Genomic DNA, 21,061 nt, shown 5'->3' with positions numbered 1-21,061 from the left:
ACGCATGTATGCAACGATCCTGCTGCATTTCTCAACAGGACCTGCTTTTGTAAGCACTCGGAGAGGTGTACATGGAGGTGACGGGCAGCGCGGGCGGACTGCCCCTCACCTGCAGATTCACAGACTTCCAGGGACAGTTGTCGCGCTAACAACGTGGAGATCATCGATGGTTTCGCGTGCGTGTATATGCTGGCCCGCGTACTCCACCTGCACGCGAACGCTATCACTCAGTGGGAAAGGGGCACCGCTATATATCACCGTCCCGAAAGGCCCGCACGCTCCTTATCATGCGCGGACAAAAGAGGCGGTGAAAACGGTGTACACAAGCAGCACTCATGCTGCAGGTCGTGCTGTGGCAGCCCCGCGGCGGGGAGCCGGATCGAGGAGGTCGCCAGCCGAGTGCCGGTGGCTTCACTGCAGTCGCGGACATGGAGGCATCGCGGGTGACCTTCCTGCTGCTGTGCGTGGTGCTGGCCGCCTTATTGACCGGCGCCGCCTTCTGCGTGCAGCGACAACACGCCACCGCGCCGCTGCCTCAGCCGCACATCGTGTTCATCCTAGCGGACGATCTGGTGAGCACACTCTCCCCATCGATGCACTGTTTCCGTTGGACCGCGCGGCAGTATAGTTTTACGGCCTATGTAGTACATACAGGGTGCCTCGACGCGCTTAAGCACATCGAGGCATCCTGTTTCGGCACTTAGAGCTGCGGGGAGCACCTCGCGCGTAAAGCACTGCGAGGCGCCGAGTGGCTGCAACCTGCGGTGCGAGCTCTCTGTTCGTTTGAGAGGCCGGTACAATTTTACTTTCACATATTTCCCCGACTAGGCTCCCAAAAGAAAACACACACGCGCACATTCATTTGCTGCTGTTTGCCGGGCCCTGACGCCCTTTAAATCAACCTAAGGTTCCTCTTGACGTTGATTTATGTTCTTTTTGCAATCTAATTGCATGTGCGCGCGCCTGTCAAAGTGGGAGAAATACACGAAGTATTCTTGCGGTTTGGAGACTGTGCTCTGGTTCAGGAAGGGCACACTTCAGCTGAGCGGCGTTCCCGAACCGAGACGCTGCCCAGCTTCCTCGTCAAACCCTCGCTTTCACATAGTTCCTGATATCGGGCGGCATTGGGAATCTTCCGATAGATGATCGAGGGCAGTAGACTTCCATAATTACTTTGTCTAGCGCAAAACACAGTACAAGTACACAGCATAGTACAATTACTTTGTTTAGCGCAAAACGCAGTAGACTTGACTCGTAGAGGATCCATGTGCATCATGATGCATAGGAAGGTTTCCCGGCGATATTCACGTATACATAAAAAAGCTATAGGCGAGTGCTCCGGGCTACTTGTCTAGGTTATACCAAAGCCGCTTCTCAACGCAAATAATGGAACAAGATTTCACGCATGGCTTGCATTCACTAGATATACGCAGCGGAATTCGCTTTAAATCGTCCATTGCAACAAAGCACCAAGTCGCCCAAATTTCCGCGGCCCTGTGATACAGCAGGGACCGAATTCACGAAGAACTGGGATCAGCAATAATTTATTTCCCTTCCTATTTATTTATTTTTATTAATAAGCAATTACTAACACTACTATTTTCGTCCGTGAGATGTCATTTTCCACTGGCCTGCAGCCTTGGCTGATAATGTCCAGCATCAGACTTGGCTGGAATTTGCTCGTACGAACAGTTCTAGCGTGGGAGATTTTTGTTAATGCGGGCCCAGATGGTACCAGAATATAGTCTGACCGCTTTCGCTAATATTATTATGTTCGCTGTCACGAGTGGGCATGGTCAGTGCCTGTTCCCAAGAACCGCCCTTGCGTACGAGTTTGTGAATCTCAGCCGTGGGTATAAGGAAGTTGTTGCATTCCGCGAGCACGCTTCTCTAGTTGATTGCTGCGTTCCCATTATATTGAATATTGTTATTTTTTTCTTGACGGTGTTTTGGTTGACCAGGCTTTGTCTTTCCCAAAGAAGAAAAGATATGCAAGCTGTCATCATCAATGGTTAACACAAGCTTACGTGATGGCGGTCACTTTTGTAACCATATTAAAAGCAGTATTTAGAAACAATTAGGTCATCTTCCTGAGGTATGTTTTTAGGTGCACCGTATATATTTATTGGTACTGGCTGTATCTTTTCAATACAAGCTTATTGTAACAAATTTCTCTCGTGTTCTTACCCATTGCGGTTGCTCATGCAGCGCATGGCTAATTTTGTTGTGCTTGCTGCAGAGTATGAAGTCGCGGGGTCGATTCCCAGCTGCTGTGACCGCATTCCGATGAGGATCGCGTGGAATGCAAAATCACTCGTTTACCAAGCTTTGGGTGTACGATTAAGGAACCCCAAGTGGTCAAAATTAATCCGGAACCGTCCACTACGGCGTCTCTTATAGCTCCTGTGTAAATTTCGCTTGGTCTGCGTGCAGCGCGCTGACTATTCGGGATTCCATCAGATACGATGACTATCTGCTTGTTAGCCTATAGCTTTGTCTTGCACTGGAGGAGGAGGAAGAAACATTGATTTTCGATACGGTATCCCGGGGGAAGCCCCGTTTCTACTCTAGGTGGGAGGTCTCATCATTCCAGGAACCCTCCGGCCTTCGCTGCCACCTTGGTCTTGGCGACGAGGCGTCGTTGTTCTAGGTCCTCGGAGACGAGCTTGGTTTCTCACGTTTCGATGAAGTCTTCGCTTTCTTGTCTGGCGTTACAGTCTTTCGGTGAAGGCGATGCGTCTGTGTCTATATGCCATGGATACTCGAGGATCAGATGCGCCAAAGTGTCCGGTACGCCGCACATTGGGCAGTGGTATCCTTGTACCGTTCGGCACAGTCTGTGTATCTGTATTCCGGGGGTGTAAGTGTTACTCTGTAGTCTTTGTTGGGCTTTGGGTGAGGTTGTGGGTACACCCTGCGTTCCAGCCTGTGATGTTAAAAGATCGCTGAGCAGGTGATGTGTACGGTCTATGCCCCCGCTGAGGCAGACCAGGCATCTCGAGAGTAGGAAGGGTTAGCCCAGCAGGTGTGGCCTCGGGCCGCGGCGTGTGCTGCTTCGTTCCCCTCCAGTCCCCCGTGCCCATGTACCCAGGTCACGCAGGTGTATAGGGGATCGGAGTGCTGCGGCGGTTCAATATCTTTAGTGCTTCTGCGAACACACGACCCTTAGCGTAGTTTCTGACAGCTGCTTCAGAATCGGAAAAGACGACAGCTGCGTCCATGCACGTGGTAGTTGTTAGGGCGATCGCCGCCTCTTCTGCAGACTCAGTGTTTTGTGCGGTAACTGTGGCAGACGCTAGCTCTCTGCCCTGAGAATCTACGACGCTCAGGGCGTGAGCGTTTTTTGCGGGTATTTGGCTGCGTCGGTGTATCGGCGTCCGGATCTTGACTGTGTCTTCGCCGTAGGACATCCACTCAGGCCTGTTTTCTTTTCTTGTGGTACGTGGGGTGCATGCTGCGTGGAATTGGTGCTATGCACAGGGATTCGCGGATGTTTGGAGGAATTCTTTCTTTTCGGTGGTAGCTATAAAGGTTTCACCGTAGCTCAACCGTTGCAGCACTGATCTTTCGGTGGGCGTGAGCTTCAGTAGTTCTAATTGACAGGCTTTATGAACTTCAGCTAGTTCTTGCCAGGTGTTTTGTACGCCCATCTTGAGAAATCTCGTAGTCGAAGCTGTGGATGGTAGGCCCAGGGCGATTTTGATGGCTTTGCGTATTTGAATGTCAAGTTTTTCTACCTCTGAATTCTTCAGCGCGAGGTAGGGCGTGCCGTATGTTATTCGACTGGTGAGGAGTGCTTGCATCACGCGTAGCGTGCCTTGTTCTTTTAGTCTGCTTCTATGGCTTGTAACTCTCCTGACGATATGCGCGAGCTGTGATAGCGTTCGCTGTGGTCGTGGGAGGGTGGCCGCCCCGGCCCCGTCCTTGTGGATGTGTAGCCCTAGAACTCGTAGGGTTTCCACTTTTGGGATGGGCGTTCCACTGAGGGTGACGTTGCGATTGGATTCATCTTAGCCGGGTGGTCTGCTTCTCGTTCTTGACTTGAGGACGAGGTGTTCCGGCTTCTCGGGAGTACAGCGGAGGGCACATTTTTGCAAGTAGCTCTCGATGGTATCTACTGCTTCCTGTAGGCATGTTTCTTGCGTTCCAGTGTTAGAGGCCCTTGCCCATAACGTGATATCATCTGCATAAAAAGCGTGTCTTAAGTCTGGTATGACGTCGAGGAGGCTGGGTAGTTCGATCATGGCGATGTTGAAGAGCAACGGCGATATGACCGAACCCTGCGGGGTGCTTTTGCTCGGTAGCCGGAAGCTGTCGCTGCGCAGGTTGTATATTCCAACTGTGGCAGTGCGGTACGTGAGGAAATTCCTGACATAGTCGTATGTCCGAGACCCGCAGCCCAGGTCTTCGAGGTTGCAGAGGATAGCTTCGTGAGTGACGTTGTCAAAAGCTCCCTTTACGTCGATGGCTAAAATCGATGATTTGCTTCTGGTGCTCGGGTGGTCGATGAGGTCTTCTTTGAGTAGAAGGAAAACATCTTGCACTGACAGGTTCTGCCTGAAACCGAACATCGTGTTTAGAAAATATCCATTGTCTTCGAGGTATGAGGTTAGCCGGTTGTGTATCATATGCTCGAAAAGTTTCCCTACGCACGAGTTAAGGGAAATTGGGCGCAAGTTCTCGATGCTGAGGAGTTTATTTGGTTTGGGGATCATGGTGATCTCCGAGTGCTTCCAGGCAGCCGGTAGTTCTCCTTTCTCCCAGTAGGCATTGAAGTACTGGAGTAGGGCTGAGGTAGGCTGCTGCGGAAGGTTCCGGAGATGCTTGTTGATGATCCTATCTTTGCCCGGTTTGGTGTTTCTGGGAAGCGTCGATAGTTCTGCAGAGAGTTCAGCATGCGTAAAGGGTGGGTCAAGTTCAGGGTTTGGTTTCCCAACCCAGACTTTGTCATGTGCCATCGTATTAACGGGTGGGTCGCCGCTCAGCTTCTTCTGAATTTCTCGGAGGAGGTTCTCTTCCGATCCGGCGTGGTTGTGCCCGAGCCTACAGAGGTGCTGTCGCTTCTGCGTCTTCGTAGGGCCGTTGTCGAGAAGGGCTCGCAGGAGATGCCATGTCGTCCTTGTTCTCAGGGTTCCGTGGAGTTTGCCGCAAAATGCGTGCCAGTTCTGTTTTTCCTAATCCCTTCGCGTATGCTTGTGCTTGCTCGGTGAGGAGTGCAATTCGCTTCTTTAATTTGTTGTTTAGCTTCTGCCTCTTAATTCTATCTCTTGAGGAGAGCTCTTCTGGCTTCCCAGAGGTGGTGGAGGTGCCTGGCAGTAACAGGAAATTCTCGAAGGTTACCCGGAACCCAAGATTGCGAGAGTTGCATTATGTTTTTCGGTGAGCTCGAAAAACGAGTCACGCTCGTTATCTGGCGTTTACAGTGCGCGGCAGGTCATCAGCCGTCGGTCGTCCACTGTCGTGGGGTCATATAACAATACTTACAAACACGCCACAGTTATCCACAGCGACATCGCTTGTTTATATAACTCCTCGCGGCGTGAGGCCTTCACGCGCGTGACCTTCAGAAAGAGATTAAACAGACCTATATCGCGAGTGAAAACAAAGCAATATATAGAATGTAAGCATTTGACCTCATTTAGAAGCGCGGACTCAAAGTCTGTGGCGAGCATTGACAGTCACATTCCTGCCTGTACAAAAGCATTTGACCCTAGAACTTTCTCTTTTGACTGTCACCAGGAAAGCCTGCGGTCTTGCAAGTGGGTTCAGGTGTACGACGTCTGTCCCAAAAATTCGTGCAGTATGTTTTTAAAAAAAATTTATTTCACAACCTTTCAGATACATAAATGTGATCACCCTCAAAATACTCCACATTAGACAGAATACACTGGTTCCACCTTTTCTTCCATCGCTGGAAGCACCCATGGAAGTCCTCTTCTTCAGCAGCGATGTTCGTCCTTCTGAATTGCCGTGTACATCCACGAAATGCCGCCCCAGGAGCACCAGTTTGCATTTGGGGAACAAAGAATAGTCACAGCGGGCTAAATACGGCGAGTAGGGAGCGTGTTCCAGCACAGTGGTGTAAATGCATGCCAAGAACTCAGCACTATCAATGCATAGCGTACAGGAGCATTGTCGTGTGTGGTGCATCATCCAGAGCCCCTCTTTTGACAAATCTGGTCGCACGCGGCGCACACGATTTTTCAGGCGCTTCAGGATCTCCACTTAGAAATCTGTATTGGAAGTTTAATTTTCAGCTACAGATTCTTGGTGCGCAATTTTAAAAGAGTAAAAAAACGCGATCAACATGACTCGATTTTCTTGCTTTGTTCTTTTGCTCTTTATTCTTTTTTTTTGGGGGGGGGGTGGCTTGGCTGAGATTTCTTCATTTTTTTTTCACTCCTAGCTAGGCAACTTCAGCTCGATGTTGTATTCGTAAATACGGGTTTGGTCACCGGTGACGATCCTCTGCAAGAATTGATCGCTGTCGTCTAAGTTTTCCAATCAATGCAACATTCTTTTCGTCGCAACTTTTGCTCAGGAGTCGGCAGTTTCGGCACCATCTTAGCGCAAATCTTCTTTTTTTCGAATTTTCAGTAAAAATCCTGTGAACGGACAACTTTCCCAAAACAAGTGCTTCTGTTATCATTCAGTCCGTCGCAGTTCACTGAGCACAAGAGAACGCACACGATCGATGTTTTCATCGTTGCACGAAGTGAAAGGGCGTCTTGGTCTTGCGTCGTCCTTGGGATCTTCACGGCCTTCCTGAAAACACTGGACCCACGTGAACACAGTCCTTACCTTTAGGGCATCTTTTCTGTAGACATTATCCAATATTTGATTAACTTCTGCACTATTCTAGCGCAATTTCACAAGACAAATTATATTGATCCTTTATTCCATCTGTTCGTCGATCTCCATTTCGACAAATACAGAAAATGCGCTGCACAAGGGCATACATAACATTCTACGCACGCATAAAAAATTTGGAGGACGCTTAAGCTTCGCCTTTAAGAGTGGAACACGGTAGCACCCAAAGATCCCTGACTGCTTCTCGCGTTCCCGGCAACTGCAGCGTATGTAACCGTAATGTTTACAGGGAAACACTCGTCGCAGCGAACGCTATGCATGAAGGCGGGCTTTCTGGTAGAAACGCGGCCTCTTGCGTGGGCCGCGATGGATGGATGGATGGATGTCATGAGCGTCCCCTTTGGAACGGGGCGGTGGGATGCGCCACCAAGCTCTTGCTATTATACTGAAATGTGCTACCCAAGTTAAAGAAGAAAAAAAGAAAGAAAAAGAAACCACTATGAACTCCCACAATCACATTTTCTGACCCTCTATTGCGAACTTTGCTTGTCGAACTTTTTCGTTTCCCTACTTGTCTTCCACCAATCTTCCTATCGCCTCTTACTAATCTCTATAGCGGACATGTTTACTTTTCCCCTGCTCTCGCTGAAGCCAAGGGCTTCAAGGAGGCCAGTGGTGTCTAAATCGACCGCTGGGCAGATGTCTTCACATTCTAATAAAATATGCTCTATCGTTTCTCTAGCTTTACCGCAGCAAGCACATGCTTCTTCTTCCTTCTTATATCTCGCTTTATAGGTGCGTGTTCTAAGGCATCCTGATCTCGCTTCGAAAAGTAATGAGCTTCCCTTTGAGTTATCATAAATTGTTTCTTTCGTGATTTAGTTTTTTCCTCGGAAGTAGTCACTCATGGCAGGTTTCTTTTCCATTGCTGCCACCCATGAGATTATTTCGGCCTCTCTGACTTTCCGCTTGACGTTCATTGTTGCTGTGTTGCCCAACCTACAGACCGCATACTTGCTGGTAAGCTTCTTAGTTCTTTTCCTCCACTGTGAATGAATGTTTTTCCTGTACAGATACCTCAACATTCTCCCAGCCCAATTACTTTCTTCCATATTCCTCAGTCGTTCTTCATAATCAATTTTATTGTGAGCTTCCCTCACTTCAAAATTAGTCCAGCCCATATCACACTGTATAGCTTCATTTGTAGTCTTCCCGTGAACGCCCAATGCGAGGCGACCCACTGACCTTTGGTTCCCATCGAGTCTTGATTTTACCCCTGATTTCAAGCAAAGAAAGGTGTCCTGGAACCATTACACCTTTCCACATACCCCTGAGCACCTCGGACCTGTTTTATCCCCATAGCGCTCTGTGCTTCATTATGGCTGAATTTCTCTTCCCCTTCACTGTTATTGTTTTTTCTTGTGTTTCCATATATCTATTGCCTTCGTTTATACATATACCAAGGTATTTATATTCTCTTACCCGAGGTATTTTCCGGCCCTGTATTGCCACTGTCTGTTCACTGTTTTCATTGGATATCATAACATCTGATTTTTAACACTAAATTTCAAACCTAAATTCTTGCCTTCCTGCCCACAGATATTAGCCAGACGTTGCAAATCACTTTGCTTGTTAGCTAGCAACACAATGTCGTCCGCATAAACTAAACCTGGAAGCTGCTGCTCTACTACTGCACCCGCCTGTCTGTATGAGAGATTAAACCCGATATTACTTCCTTATAGCACCCTCTCCATCCTCACCATGTACATCATAAGCAGCAGTGGGGATAAAGGGCACCCCTGGCTCAGTCCGTTGTTGATATCAACTTTCTCCTCGCTCGTCATCCCTTCCCATTCAACACAAACGATATTTTCCATGTAAATCTCTCTCAAAAGCTGTAGACAATCGTCACTTAAGCCTTCCCCTTCCAGAATATCCCACAAAATGTGGCGGTCTACGTTGTCATACGCCACTGTAATGTCTAAAAAGGCCACATATAACGGTCTGCTTTCTACTCTTGATATTTCAATACACTGAGTAAGAACAAATAAGTTATCATCCAAACGCCTACCTATTCTGAAGCCATTCTGAAGTTCTCCCAAAATGCCATTATTCTCTGACTATGTTTGCAGCTTTAATTTGATTGCCTGCATTACTAGCCTGTATATTACCGATGTAATGGTCAACAGTCTATACGGGTGAATTCTATCTTTCCCCCCCTTACCTTTATAAATTCATTTCATTCTACTTTGTCGCCAACTGTCTGGTATTCGTCTATCTTTTAATGTTTTGTCCACTGTTTTCACCAGAGCTTCCTTACTTTTTGTTCCTAGTTCATTGATCAGCCTAACGGGAACCTCGTCTAGCCCTGTGGCTGTGCGCTGAGGAATTTTCTTTTCGGCTTTCTTTCAGTCGAAATTTGTCAGCACCAGCTCCTTTTCCATAGGGTTCTCTTGCATGCTATTTTTTTTTTTGAAATACAACCTCGTCATTGCCTTGGAAAGATTCGGCTGTTATTTTTCGGATGTAATTTAATGCCACTTTTTCTTCCAAATTCTTTCCATCTTCGTTAGGATAGGTTGTTGTATTGTTGTTGACTTCCTGCCTAATAATTTTATGTGGTTCCCAAATACTCTAGGTGCGGCCTTCTTTTTCTCACGTATTTCTGACAACCAACGTTCACTTTCACCTTTTATTATTGCTTGCACCAGTATTTGAACCACAGACTTTTTCTCCCGGTATATTTCCCATTTACTGGCTACTTCATCCTGCGGCAACTACGCCTTCTTTGCCTGCCTGTGCTCTTGGGATGCTTTCTGTCGTTTGGCGATCGCTTCTCGTTTCTCCCTGTTCCACCAGCTTTTCGGTTTCTTTTTTCCTTTCCAACGAACATGTTGTTTCTCTTTCCGCATTTCTGTCGTTATTACACTTAGAAGCTCACTGTATTCCCACTCTTTATTTTGCCATTTGCCAAGTTCTTCCTCGACTCTTGTGACTATATTTGTTATTTGTTCAGCGTTCAAATTTGGACTGGTCATTTTGCACTCCTTGCTCTCTTTCCCAACTACATATCCCATTTTCAAAATGATGCGTTTATGGTCACTCCCTATGCTACCATACCCTTCCTCATCAATGACCATTTCTCTCAACTTATCATTAATTCCTTCTGTCATCAGACAGTAATCATTGGTTGATTGCCGGTTTCCCACTTCCCATGTGGTCTGCCCTTCACAATTAGGCCCTGTATTCACGATAACGAGGTCATGTTGCTCACAAAGGTCTAGCATTGACCTCCCATTGTTGTCGGTATAGCCATCTAGATCCTGTATGATGGCATTCATGTCACCTAATAGGATAATTTCGGCATCATTCCCGAAACCCTTAATATCAGCACTTATGCATTCCACTAACTCTTCATTCTTCTCTGCGCAATTATTTCCGGTCCACAAATACGTAACTCCCAGCCAATTTTTTTTTCGAACTCATTGTACCTGATAACCAATGGATGATGGATGAGCATTCCGACTCCCCCGCCATTTCTTTCCTACTCAGTTTTGTTGCACCCTTCCCAAACATAATTCTCAATCACTGGCGGCTCTTCCGAGTTTTTAAGGTGCGTTTCTGTAACCGCATACATCCCTATATGTTCTCTATTTAACTGCTCCTCAATCTCTGCCCACTTTTCCTTTCTTCTGCCGCCCTGCATGTTTATGTAGCATATTGCATGGCGAGCTCTCTCTCTTGCTTTCCTCCTTTTTCTGTTATTGACGGCGATGTTATTCTGAGGTTCCCTTAGGAGACCTTCTTCATTACTACCTACTCTGGCCTCCTGAGCGCCCATGGGCCCCCTAAAAAAGCAACAGCGCGACCAGCAAGTCGCCAGCCCACTTATCGTGCAAGCCTGTAATTTAAGTGGATCTCGTCTCGTTGAAAACCACCACACCTTCTCACTTCCCTGTTTACTTCGACAACCTCGAAGCCTTTCTCTCGGCTCATTTTCCATATCACCTCCTTAGCAGCCACAACGGCTTTTTGTACGTGACTGTCACGTACAGGCATCTCCGGCACCGTGCACACAACGATCTGCACCTGAGGGGATAGCTCGCGCAAGTCGTCCACCCACTTCGCCAAGTGCTGGGCTAGTCCTGTCCCTTTCCTGTTTAGGACGTCATTTAGCCGACCTGCTACTATGACAAGGTTGCGCACGTGGGCATTTTCCGCGAGCTTTTCTTTTGCTCGCTCCATGACAGAACCTAGTGCCCGCCCTGGAAATGTCCCTACCACCACTATTTTATCGCCTTTCATCCTCTCCACAATTGCTTCTGGGCACCTAGCCAGGTTTGAGTCGGTGGCGATAATCACCATTTCACTCTCTCCTACCTTTCCCCGCTTCCCTTTGTCCTTTTCCGCGTGATTCGGATTCGACAAGGGGAGTTGACCTCTGCACTCCTGCTTTTTTCCCGTGGCGGCCTCTAGGTAGGTGCCGCTCTTTCCAGCTAACACCTCACCACGTTGCACGCATTCCACGTACTTTGCTGGCACTCCCTCTCCTGTCACGTCGGGGGACTGAGTTCCATTGTCACAACCATTCTCGTTCACAATGGCGGCCCTGTTCAGCTTTTCTTCGGCTGCTTCAAGTCTTCTTTCCACTACCTTCCGTGTATCACGCTCCCTATTCAGCTCATTTTTGAGCTCTTCAACCTGTTTCACAAGCTCTTCCTTGAAAGCCTCCATTTTCTTCAGCCTAGCATCGACATCACAATGTGCCGATTGACTCGACTCCCTCTTTATTCTCATCCGCCCCTCATCTGCCTTGAGGGACCCCCCGCACACTGCCCGCTTTCGCGGCTTTCTTGCCATGTATTGCACGGCTTTTTCTAATGCAGATACTATAATAATGCAGAGCACGTGCCTTCTAGCAAAAACCGATACGCACAGGAGCTAAATCCTTAAAATGTCGCAAAGTAATCTCACCAATGTTTTAAAAGCAATCAATGGCGTAGAGACTTTCACACGTGTTCACACGTTTTCACACGTGTTCAACCACGTGGCCACGCTTTCACTTTCCTACCAAAACAGACACAATAAAACCACTAATAACTATTAGTCTTGCCACTTCCAAGCTTCTATTTAAAGGCTATAAGGACTTAACGACCCTCCCGGTTGCACGTGTTGAAGCGTGTGGCGCGAGAGGACCTCTGACTATCCTGCAAAAACAAATGTACACGAAAACACACCCGCGTACACGAAAAGAGAGAAAAAGAAAGAGAACTACCCAATTATTATTCAAAGGCTAAAGAAAACCGCAAATCAAAAACAGAAGCAAGCTCAAAGCATGCACAAGAACTTATGATATCGTCGCCGCCACGGAGCCCCGAAAAGCACGTCCATTCGCCACAAAATCTCTAGCTAATGCGGCGGAGGCGAGCGCTATATGGAAGTGTTTGAGGGAAGCGGGCGCGCTGTTCCGTGGCCTCGCAGATATTCGCGCGCCGGCGCGAGCAAATGGCGGACGCCGTGGCCGGTCTGTGTACGGTAGAGAAAAAGTCAATTAGTTCAGTAACTTCCTTGCGCGACATGGAGGGCCTGGTGGTTCGAAAATATTTTTGCCAGAGCGACACCGGACGCTGGACGCCGACGCCGGATTTTCTGCGACACGGGGCTCTTAACGCTATAGCGTTAATACAGCAGTCGTGTCGGCGTTGACCCTCGTAACCGAGCGAACGATGAAAGAGCCAACGCAGAGGGCAGCGGTGGATGAAAGATGACGAAAGAGAAGAAAGTGCGAGGAGGAAAGCGGAGGAGGAGGGTGCAGCGGAAACCTTGGGAGGAAAGCGGAGGAAAGTTTGGCGAAAGGGTGAGGAGGAAGTCGGAGTGCAGCACGAGACGTGCTTGACGGCGGCCACCACGCATGCGGCGAGCGCGCCCGCCGACACCATATATGGAAACAAATCACTGGCATGGGTGGACCAATTGCGCATGCGCTACTTCGCCTGCGCCGCCGCCGCTAGAGAATGCGCTCTGCGCGAGCCACGGCTTCCCGTGTTCATGCTTTATTTCTGAACAATGAGTGACAGAACCGGTGGAAATGCATCGCCTGCCGTTGCTGCTAAAGGAGCTGCCCGAGCAATGGCTCAGCGCCGCCGCCGAGAGGACCCTGTCGTTCATAATGAAATTCTTTGCCACAATACATCGCGAATTCAGAACACCTAAACAGTTGCGCTCGAAATTCGCATTAGGGAGTATCGTAATCGTCGGTGACTTTTTTTTACTGACTCATTGCATAGACTTTTGGACAGACCTCATATATGGGGCAGAAAGATAGAGGCATGCAAAACGAGAGGAGGGGAGAGATGTACCCATGTGAATTTAGATCAGCTATTGCATAAACTGCAAAATAAAACTTTGGAAACTTTTCTCGTTTCACATTTAAATCTGCTTCAAACGGAAGAGCTTTATCGAAAATATAGGTTCTCGTGAGACCAGACAGGGTCATAGTAGCAAAAGCAGAAGCCAGAGTGGAATGATGCCCCACATTTTCCGCTGGGCGTTACGATTGTGGAATCAACTTTACAAACATTTTTTGTGCACGTTTAAATCTGCTTAGAGCTGAACCAATGTGTTAGAGCTAAATGTGCCGTTGGTAATGGCGTAAGCGGGGAAGCTTTCACTCGTGGTAAGTTCTATGTTCCGTGTAATTGAACCAAGATTACAGGAACGCAGTCTGAAAGTGCAATAAAGGAGAGAGGGATTCCTCGCTTTACATTGTAGCCAATGTGGCTGCGCTTCGTTATTAGAAAAAAAAGAATTATTGCTAATCACGCAATCGGTACGTAGCACCAGGTTGATAACTGAAGACGCCGCTATTGCTCAAGGCAATTGTGACAGGAAACTTTCTGTCGCGTTATCCAAAAAGGAACTCGTTTACCTGCAATGCGCAGGATGTGGTGCGCTGTGCTAATCTACGTAGAGATAATAAGTGTTCTTTTTGTTTTGCCAAGCATGCTTCGTCAGTTGCGATTTTGATCACGTGAGCGTATGTATATATGTGTTTCACGAAAATAAACTTTAGTTGGAAGACAGCGCTTGGTCTCCGTTGTGCCTTTCCGTCCTTTATCTGCCGTCGCGCTGTGCACATCATGGATCAGCAACTAGCCCAGTCTCACACCTTGTTTGTTGTGGCTGTTTCTTAGCTTCCCTGACCTTGTATACCCACATCCTTGATATAGTTTCCCACGCGCAAATCAGAGTTCCGTCTGTCTTTCCTGTCCCCGTTTTTTGCGCAGTTTTGATTCTTAATTAGCAAGGTGTACCAACTGGCCCAGCAGCAAGCTCTCCTCAAGTTTATTTACATAATAAATGTCACAGACAAAGGAAAGAAGAACAAGGGGGAGAGGGTGCTCAATATGCGTTTCCTAGCAATATTGCAATATTTTCGGAATGCTTTTCTTCTGTGCAGCGCGCTCGACGATTCGGTTAAGGTTAAGTACTAGAAATGAGAAGCTCCTCGGCAACACGACTGCCTGGTGGGTAGCGATATTGCCCGCAAGTTTTAAGCACGTCCTCGCCTCCTCTTTCTCTCTGTGTGTACTTTTTAGCAATGATCCTCCATCAATAGTTATGGATAACACAATCTGGAATGATGGAGAGGCGCACCTTGGGTGAGGCCACAATGTTCTGCTGCTACAGGCGCCGGGCAGCACCTTTCTCCTACTTTTCTCTTCGAAAGTGGCGCACTAAACATTGCGGTCCTACCCATATAACGGTCTTAATTGGATTCAGGGAAGGAGGGTTCTACAGCTGAAACTTTTTTTTGTTGACGCTCTGTCCACACCTCACATATGCTTGCAAGCAGCACACGTTTCTGCAAGCAGCAAGATCAGACTGCGCATCTCATATCCACAGAGGATCTTATCAGTGGTACACTTTGTGTGCTCAGCCGGTGACAGGCAGAAAACAGGGGCTGGTCGTTCTCAAGAGAACTATAAAGTTATCATTATCTTTTTTTTTAATTTACGCTTTCTTCAGACTGCTTTTCTGGCGTGTTTGTCGATTTCCTTTCAATTAAGTTTTTCTTTCTCTCCGCTCCCGTAATCACTATATGCCTTTCATAGGCATACGCGCCTGGGGGGAGCGGCAACATAGATGAAGTTGTGTGTTCACTTCGAGAACGCCTCGACATCGGCCGGGAACAAAGCTATAAGGCCCTCGAAAATTTCTGCGATCTTATTACATACAATATAATCGGCTTGCGCCTCTTGAAATGGGCTCTCATAATTGTCTGTTCACCCTATTCATGCCCATTTGGGGGGGGGGGGAGTATAGCCCCCTCCACCTCGTTACGCCAGTGCACTGAACGAATGTGACATTTCAACTCGCCAGCTATAGGCTACATTGGAAGCGATTTGTATACGTTACACGCGCCCATTACATGCCGCACAGAGAAATGTGATAACATGCCTGCCACCGACGTTGGAACTGATGTCATACCTCTGGAGCGCGTTTGAACATCATAGCACATACTTATGTTTTTCAGTTTAATATGAATGAAAGGAGTGTCTTCAAACAGATATATCGTCGCCAACCGATCACCAGACGCTTTTATCGATGTATAGATTTAAGATTCGCGTCAAGGACACGCCTGTATAACAGCACTCTTTCCAGGACTTTCGGTCCGTGCCCCGCAGTTCAAGAAACAATGTTCTGACGTACAAATTGTTTCGTGAACACAGGCGCAATACTTTATGGCTCATGTCGCATAGCGCAAGAATTATCTGTGCTTCATAAAGACAAAAAACCAGAGAATCTAAAGAAAGCTACCTGAAGTCCTGTAAACTTGGATGTATAAATAAGAAGCTTGATTTCTGTAAAGCCGTTTTTATCCCTTTCAGCCGTAGCCACAACTGTAAGGATACTGCGCTGGTATGCTTTGCACTCTTGGTCTTTTTCTAGGACTATGGCCTCGGTCAGCTATTCTAGTTAATTTCCGCTGTGCTCAGTGTATATGCTTCTGCGAGTGTATTATGTATGTACGCGTCATCTGTCATCCTTGTCAGCGAAGTAGCACACTATGCCATGCTATAGGCAAACGTAAAGCAGCATTCTTTCCAGAACGTTCTTCTCTCTGGTTACGTTGTTATGCCGAATCTTCGTTGCTAATTCAGATTTGGAGGGTAGCTTCATATCGTATATGAAGTACATGCAACTCGAAACACATTTAGCTGTGCTATATTTGTCTATTTATTTTTGTTTGTTATTTTTCATTAGTCACGCGATATTAAATCCAAGGAAAGGCATATAGTCGCACTGAAAGAAGCAGACTGGTGTTGGATCAGCCGAACGTGCATGATACCACTAACACAATCGATCAGCAGCACAAAGCAGAAAAATATGAAAGGAAAGCTCCGCTTCGATGACTCGCCGAGCAATGAAACCTTCAAAAACAGACCTTTCCTGCCCATAATTTCCTGAAATCATGTATCTTAAAAGTAGTAAAGAAGAATAAGTTCAAACAGTAAACAAAGTTTATTATAAGAAACCCAACTTCTCTATGCGTATTCCACCCTGACAAAACTGCGTTGTAGGCGAACGTCAACACTAGTTTCTTTTTTACTTTGAATGACATGGTAACCACAACATTACACTCACAGTTTCCGGTTGTAGTCACGAATGCTACTGTAGATGATGACCGAAAATGCCGCACGGTCGCTATGTCTACGGATCAAAGTACTTGAGCACTGCTATTATGTGCTACGCCGTGGTGGGCAGCCCAGGGTATATCCGGCAGTTTCAGATATATTACAGGCTTTTTTCGTAATTATTCGACATATTTTTGCTGGAACTTCTCTAAGGGCATATTTTTCCGGTAAGGACGAAAAAGAAAAAAAAAAGACCCGCCGCGGTGGCTTAGCAGCTGTAGTGTTGCGCGGCTAAGCTAGAGATCGCGGGATCAAACCCGGCAGCGGTGGCCGCATTTCGATGGGGGCGAAATGCAAAAACGCCCCGTGTCCCGTGAATTGGGGGCACGTTAAACATCCCCTGATGGTCTAAATTAATCTGGAGTCCTCCACTACGGCCCGCCTCATTCTCAAATCGTGGTTAAAACCCAAAAATTGAAAAAAATGCACACACACAAAAAAAACTGTGCCACAAACACATCATTTCTTCCTTGAATAAATGGGAGCAAGATCTTGAGAAGAAAAAAAAAAACAATGCGGTGCAGAAATTTAAGGTAACTGAAAACTCATTCAAAAGTCAGGCAAGTACGTGCAAGCGTCCAATAAAAGCATCCATTCCGGCGCTGTTTCTTGTGCAGCGTATACACTACGAACGTAGGCAGCAGATTCCCGAAAAAACGACGCAGTGCTTCGCGGTGGTTCAGTGTGCCTGTCAGACATTCTACTGCGCGAAAGGTTATGTAGGCCAAGTACCATGAACATGTCATGTGGTGGGTCACAGGGATCTTTAAAAGGCTGGAAACGCGAAATGCGAAAAAAAAAAAAACACGTGTGCTTAGATTTAGGTGCACGTTAAAGAACCCCAGGTGGTCGAAATTTCCGGAGTCCTCCACTACGGCGTGCCTCATAATCAGAAAGTGGTTTTGGCACGTAAAACCCCATAATTTAATTTAAAAGGCTGGAAACGGATTGTGTATGGTGTGATATCTTAATATCTTTTAGGTGTTCTTTGGAGAATGTCCCGGAAGAACACGGCATCCCTACAATCTACAAAACAGTGGCCATATATTTCAGCATGTGGACACAAACGGCAGTTTGTCGACCGCAGCACGAAACAACCCTTTTTTTTTCTAACCAGGTTTACACAGGAAAGGTTGCTCAATGTAACTTAAAGAAAAAAGTTTTGATCTCTGGAGAAATGATCATTCCAAATAAAGCGCACGATAATGGGGAACAGGAAACAATGTGTCCATGAATGCAGCAGAAATTTCTTTGCGAGAGGCAGTGAAAATGTAATCCATACTAAAGCGAGCCTTTAGAAAGTGAAAGCCTTCAACAACTTCTTTCAAGAAGCCCCAAGTAGCCGTTGGTGCATCTCTGACAGATGACCGCACAATTATTTCTTGAAGGTAATTGATTAATTGAAGTTGTAACATCTCTCTTAGAAACGGACTGTTCGCTTCACGAAAGAAGAATAACCTGAAGACAAGTTGCCTAACAAAAAGGTGAACTAGGCCAAGACCCCTACTCTCAAAAGGAAAACAAAAGGTTATCACACCACATGGCCTGATCACGTCAGCTCCATACATAGGTAGCAAACACACGATGCAAAGCCTGCAGCCTAAGCCGCAAGCATTGTAATACCTTCAGGACGTATATAAGTCGAGCTGTTAGGAACACATTGCAAGCTTCAGCTCGGCTAAATATGGACAACTGCCGCCTCTGCCATTTGCTAACCTTACTTTGTAGTTGTGCAACTTCCGGTGACCAGTGAAGATTACTATTGCGGTATCGAGAGATGGGTACACCTAAGTACTTGAAGTCTTGCCTCCACTGAATACCTGAGAAGTAAGTTGGCCTCGTACACCTTAGACCTAACCAAAACCCTGAACTCTTCTCAAAGTTTACTGTGCACCAAGAGCTGAGCAAAACGCTTGTGTATGGCAAGGGCAGCCTCTACAGTTGTCAACACAGAAGGCGGCTATGTCATCTCCATAAGCAAGTGCCCGGACCTCGTTGGATAACAATTTGAACCCGTGAAAGGTATGAGCCTTCAGAATTCGGGCACAAAGCGGTTCCACGTACAAAGCGAATAATAGAGGGGACAAGGGACAACCTTGCCTTACCAATGCCCTGAGGTAGATAGATTCGGATAGACAACCATTAACTATTAGCCTTATTGTGCCATTAGCATAATAGATGGTGATGGCTTTAAAAAGAAGAGATCCAATGTTTGTGTGCTCTAACACACGAAACAAGAAGTAGTGATTAACTTTATCAAATGATTTTGCCAAATCAACCTGAACGGCGAGAATAGGGGGACAGCGCAAAATTGATGTTACACAAGACGAAGAAAAGTACGAACACGGCGTTTACTTACAACTAATTTTATCTTTTGACATATGTGGGCATATATATATACCTTGACAGTCAAAAACATATACGAAAAATAAGATTAACCTAAGATGATAACCTTATCCCTATCCCTCGTCAAACTACGTCATCGACGTGTGTCACAAGCACGTGTTGTATTATCTGTGAGTCGAAAAATCGACTTCTTTTTCGGAGAGAGTCAGAGAAGGCACACTAACACAATTTTCTTTTAGGCGTGATATTCCCGCGGCTTCCGTTATTTCTCTAGTCCTTTTTTATTTCGTTTTTGCTATAAAATTTGTTCCTGAAAATATTGGAGTGCAACCACAATCCGTGCATTGGAGACCTAGATGGCCACTAATCGCTTTGTGTACGTTGTAGTTATACTCTTAATCTCTCATTTATGCATTTACTTGTCTGTCCTACATGTTTCTTTCCACAGGACAGCGGGACCAAATAGACAACACCCTCAATACATTGTTTTACGAAGCGATTTTCATGCCATCTAGAGCATGATTGTGGCTCCCTTGCTGTTTTGTTTACTTTCCAATATATTGCGCAAAGTTTTTAGGAGCAGAAAATACAACATTTATGTCGGCGCGTTTCCCTTTTTTCAAATTATGCGCTGACCAACGCATGTAAGGTATCAAGGTTATTTTTTCTTTCATGTTGCGTTCTAATGCTGCTTGGCTGTCCTGTGGTTACATTTTTAACTTTTTTAGAACCGATTCTGCTACGGACATTAGAAACATAACGCAGAAGAGTCTGGTACTGGGCCTGTTGGTACATAGATTGACAGACAAACAACCAAAACCCAACCTTCGAAGACGCGTACACAAGAAGAGAGAAAAAGACAACCACACACGCTGGGACTAGCAACATAGTTTAATGAAACACTTGGTTCGAAAAGAAAAACGGGTGTGGTTGCCATTTTCTCTCTTCTTGCGTACGCGTCTTCGAAGGCTGGGTTTTCGTCGTTTGTTTGTCAGTGCATCAGAAGCTGCTTCGGATACCCCGCTATCTGAAGACGGTCTATCTGCTCGCTAAAGCTGTCTGTCATCGAGTGAAAACATGATTTGTTTAAGGCATTCGTGAAACACATTGTTGCTATAGGCCTTTTTACGAGTTTTGAATGGGCCGACTCGAATGGAAGAAGCGGCATGCTGACACGTGGCTCGTACGCCCACCAAATGTGAGTTTTCAAAAATTTAAACATCAGATTTAAACATCTGATGGATCTTTCCACGGGTAATTCAAAAGTTAAGTGGTTTAAGAACATTCACGGAATTGATTCAGAGTCTGAATCATTAATAATTTGAGGCCCGCTTAGCCTGTGTTGAAGATTATAGATAATCATCAACGCAACGAAAGATGTTGGTTAATTTTGAAATTTGTAGTTGGTCATGCAGTCGGCTATCAAGATGTGCTAAGGTCGCTCAAAATTGACGCTATGCAAGAGCCAGCGCAGGGACCGTTAGTCTGAATGTAAAGCTTATCATCCCATGTCGTAAATGTCGAGTTTAAGTACATGCATCGTTAAAAGCTCTAAAAAAGCTTTGTACTGCCAAGCCTGTACCATTCCGAAAAGCAACGAAACCGTACTTGTCTATGCAATCTTCAATACAGGACAGAAGTTTACCATGTGGCAAAGAGTAATACAACCGCCTAATGTCGAGTGAGCATGCCATATAGCTTTTGTCTTAGCATTTGTCTGAAAAAGCGATGACATCTTCAGATTTCCGCACAAGGAACGGGCCATTTATTTGTAATAGGTTGAAGTTTTATCTGCAAAAACATGTTTTTTTGCCACGTACCGTTTTCTGACACAAGTACCCTTAGCGGAATGCCTAGTTTGTGGGTTTTCGCGCTGAAAAACATATGCAGGTTTGTACGTTTGCTTTTGTCTACGGATTTAACTAAACCGTCCACATTTAATATTTACATAACTTTTTAGCCTGTGCCTTTACTTACTGCCGGGGAACTTTTCTTCGTAACGTGAAAGCCGATAAAATTGTTTCTTCAGCTTTTGATTTAAACAAGCTTTCCTTTAAAACTAAGAAAACCTGCTTCCTTATCCGAGCGTAACAGGAATAGCGAATTAGTTCTCAAAATTATCCCGTTTGTCTGACTGGTATATCACTGTTGTTCTGTCTACACTTCGCGAGAACGTCCACATCTTCGGACACACACCTCTCAGCCTC

The 21,061-nt window shown here is 46.3% G+C and overlaps 1 protein-coding gene across 1 annotated transcript in view; it reads left to right on the top strand.

Moving 5' to 3' along the window:
* The first annotated feature begins 296 nt into the window (after positions 1 to 296).
* The window catches only part of LOC140219011 (arylsulfatase B-like), an 85,342-nt gene continuing 64,577 nt past the window's right edge, over positions 297 to 21,061 (top strand). The window contains exon 1 of the mRNA XM_072288851.1: positions 297 to 572. Coding sequence (XP_072144952.1) covers positions 336 to 572 — 237 coding nt within the window. The 5' untranslated portion in view covers positions 297 to 335. The remainder of the gene's footprint in view (positions 573 to 21,061) is intronic.

Source organism: Dermacentor andersoni, chromosome 1, assembly GCF_023375885.2.
Source record: "Dermacentor andersoni chromosome 1, qqDerAnde1_hic_scaffold, whole genome shotgun sequence".
Taxonomy (NCBI): Eukaryota; Metazoa; Arthropoda; class Arachnida; order Ixodida; family Ixodidae; genus Dermacentor; species Dermacentor andersoni.
The sequence above is the reverse complement of the archived record's forward strand: the minus strand, read 5'-3'. Positions and strand labels throughout refer to the sequence as shown.